The sequence below is a fragment of the Montipora capricornis genome, chromosome 3 (genome assembly GCF_036669925.1).
Source record: "Montipora capricornis isolate CH-2021 chromosome 3, ASM3666992v2, whole genome shotgun sequence".
Classification (NCBI taxonomy): Eukaryota; Metazoa; Cnidaria; class Anthozoa; order Scleractinia; family Acroporidae; genus Montipora; species Montipora capricornis.
The window spans coordinates 27568239-27571520 of NC_090885.1; the positions used below are offsets into that span (position 1 = coordinate 27568239).

Consider the following 3282-nt stretch of genomic DNA (forward strand, 5'->3'; position numbering starts at 1 on the left):
TCTTGCCTTACGATATTTTTGGAAATAGGTAGCAAAGGCTTAGTTGGATGTCAAAATTGGACATGCATCTAATTAGGTGCATTTCTGGACAAAAGTGTGAAGCCACCCACTGAAAGAATGAATAAAGTCTTTGGTGTGGCCAAATAGACAAATTCAATAATTGAATGTCCAGTTGACACGTTCCATTGTTGTTACCATATATATCTCAATGACTGAGTTAATGAATAGAAAGCGAGGCTGGAGATGACCAGAATCATTTACCTCTTCGGATAAACCGGAAGGGGCCGGCGTTCATTATTTATCGGAGAGGACAGGGGGATGAGTGGGAATTTAACAAATCTTCCTTTTTTCCCATGAACTCTTCTATTTCATGTTGGAGTTGACTCATTCATAATTCAGAACTTACAGCTTTTCATATGTAAATCCCGATGATCCACTTCTAACCAGTCGTGTTTAACCAAAATAATGGTGCAAGGTGTGAAATGCTGACATTATTGAGACGTCTATTAATCCCATTGAGTAACAGAAAAAAAGCTCATCAACAGGTTCTTGTGAAGTTGTTGATATAATTCTTTAGTAGAAAAATAGAAGTTATTACTAATCAGTAAGTTGAGTCATTATCTAATTTGCTCTCGCCCTGGAATTAAATCTTCTAGCAAACACAGCCACTGCTGCAAAGCTCATCAATATTATTCCCACTCCACCTCCAGTGGCAAATTTCGAAAGTCGAGTTGCTTTCCTTGGCACAAGCTGAGAAAATAGCAGAGAATTATAATATTAGCCAGGCTTTATAACTGACTTTATCTGTTTGTACAGAGTTTCCAAAACAAAAAAAGAGTTCTAACATGAATTTTGTGGACTCTTTTATGAAGGATGTTCCAAGAATTCACATAAGATCCAAGAAACCCCAAAGATTCGTTTGAATGTCAAATGGAACAGCCAATTTCAAGAAAGATTTATTTTGAAATTACACATATTAAATGAAAGGTTTTACAATTTAAGCCACCGGGAACTCGGAAAAATCCGAGCCCCAGATGGGATTCGAACCCACGACCCTCCGTGATCAGTGGGACTGCGAAATGCAGTTATGAGCTATGCTGTCAGTCGATCGTTACATGTATTTGACTCTGTAGCTGCGTGATGCAGCTCGCGTCAAAGACCCACATTTCACCCTTGCTCAACATAGAGTCTCCAGTAGCTCAGTGGTTAGAGCATCCGACTAGATCACGGAGGGTCGAAGGTTCGAATCCCATCTGAGGTTCGGATTTTCCGAGTTCCCAGTGGGTTCAATTGTAAAACCTTCCATTTAATATGTGTAAATCATTCTCACATTCGCTTATTTTGAAATTAAGGAGAAAAAAGATCTCAAATAACATGAAAGGATTTCTTCCGCACACATAAGAACTTACGTTTTCTTTATGCTCCAGCGTACTTGCACTTATTTGAAACTGCCTTGAAGAAGCAATGTCAACTGACGCAACACCGGCAACTAACAAAATAAAAATACAATCTTTTTCATTATCTTGTGTTGCCTGATATCAAACAATCATGGCTATAAGAATACATTTTCCGGTCAGTTTTAGCTTCAAAGCTTCCCTAGATGCCAGCGCCGGCTTGCATGTGCTCCTCGAACTTTCATGAAAAACGCTTTAATTTCTTCTAATGACCATAAGAATGGGTGCAGAACGGAGTGAAATATAATATCATTGCACACGAGGATGTTTCAAAGTGAGATCCCGGAAGAAAAGGTTGGTTTTCTCTACAGCCTGTCCTCATTGGTCTAGTCATTTCAAGTACAGCTATATCACGAATAAGTGGATCAGTGATCGGAAGTGATTATCTGTATGGCAAGGGACAATAACAGGGTTGGCGCAGTGCTTTCCATTGATGAGGCCCGGAGTGGTTCTATTCCCGGAACGAGAGGTTTTTCTTCTGGTTTCCCTCTAATTGATGCTAACACATGATTTGCCTTGGGATATTACTGCATTAGAGGATGGAATTCCCTGTGTTGTGGCCGTCCTTTGCACAGTATATCACTGACTTGGACGGACTAGCTCGAAAGGTTCATATATCATGTTCTCTCCTTCAACACTGCTTAATTGCAGTGCAAAAATGGATTCAATTAAATTAAAAGTTGATTAAATTTCATTTACCTCTTCCAGTAGCTCATCCCTTAGCTCATTAGTGATTGTTCAATAATCGAGAAATTTTACACGTACGTGTAACTATCCCGCACGAATTATAACGTCGCTTCCGATTGACTCACAAATGATGACATTTGTTACGGCTGGAACATGCGCCATACCGTGATACTCTCCGTTTAAGCCACAATGATGCGAAACTGATAGTATCTTACTCGGTTCATAATAACAGTAGTATATTCTGTTGTTGTAAGGATCCTCTCCTGCTCCAAAAGGTGATATGTGACTGTAAGCATTGGAGTTTCCTTGGTCTTCGTCATCAAATTGGAGATATTCTGAAGTCACCTAAAGCAGAATATTACAAAGAGACAAAAAAGGGGAAAGGTTTATTGAGCAGGAAGGTAGTAAAGATAAAGGGATAAGGTGACATGGCAATTATTGCTTAATTTTCCCAGATATCTTAGCCTGAATCTATTCGCTTTCAAGCCATAAAGAGAACTGTAGCACCCGATATGGCTAAAACCTTTTAGCCTTTTGAGATATGTGGCTTTTGTATAACTAGTAGATGATTAATGCTTTGAAATTACTAAATGACCCGCGGTGATACAGTAATTTCCAAACGAAGAACAATCCGACTCGAACTTAATTCTATCGTGTCGAAGTAACTCCAACTACCACAGTCGACTAACTACTTAAAACTATAACCAATGCTTCCAAATTGTAATCGTATTATGTTTAATATATGATATAGGTACTTATCACAATGATTGAGTGCTAGTGTTAGGAATAAATAGTGATTGATTACACACCTTCATTATTCGCACGGCACAAAATAGCGGCACTGTACCAATAATTGGAGTGCAAGCACACCTCCAAAGATGTGCTCGGCGCCCCTATAATTTCTGGCACGGGTGCCTAAAAGGCTTTCTTTTAAACCTTTCTGTTTACACACGAAAAACTTACCGTGCTGTGCCCGAAGAAACAAAGGTACGATATCGAGTGCGTGCTAGATTTATGCGCTGTTTGTAAGGCGGGCTTAAAACATGACGGACATGTAATTTATAAAGATTTAGCATCACGTTTGCGTGAAACGGAAAATGGCAAATAGTGAGGCGGTTGCTCGTTATTAAAGCAATTCTCG

General features: G+C 39.3%; 1 protein-coding gene across 2 annotated transcripts in view; it reads right to left on the reverse strand.

Moving 5' to 3' along the window:
- Positions 1 to 290: 290 nt before the first annotated feature.
- The window catches only part of LOC138042741 (uncharacterized), a 15699-nt gene continuing 12707 nt past the window's right edge, over positions 291 to 3282 (reverse strand). For both annotated transcript variants that reach the window (XM_068888732.1, XM_068888731.1), the window contains 3 exons: positions 2357 to 2486; positions 1410 to 1489; positions 291 to 750 (listed from right to left, as the gene is read on the reverse strand). In XM_068888732.1, coding sequence (XP_068744833.1) covers positions 622 to 750; positions 1410 to 1489; positions 2357 to 2486 — 339 coding nt within the window. In that variant the 3' untranslated portion in view covers positions 291 to 621. The remainder of the gene's footprint in view (positions 751 to 1409; positions 1490 to 2356; positions 2487 to 3282) is intronic.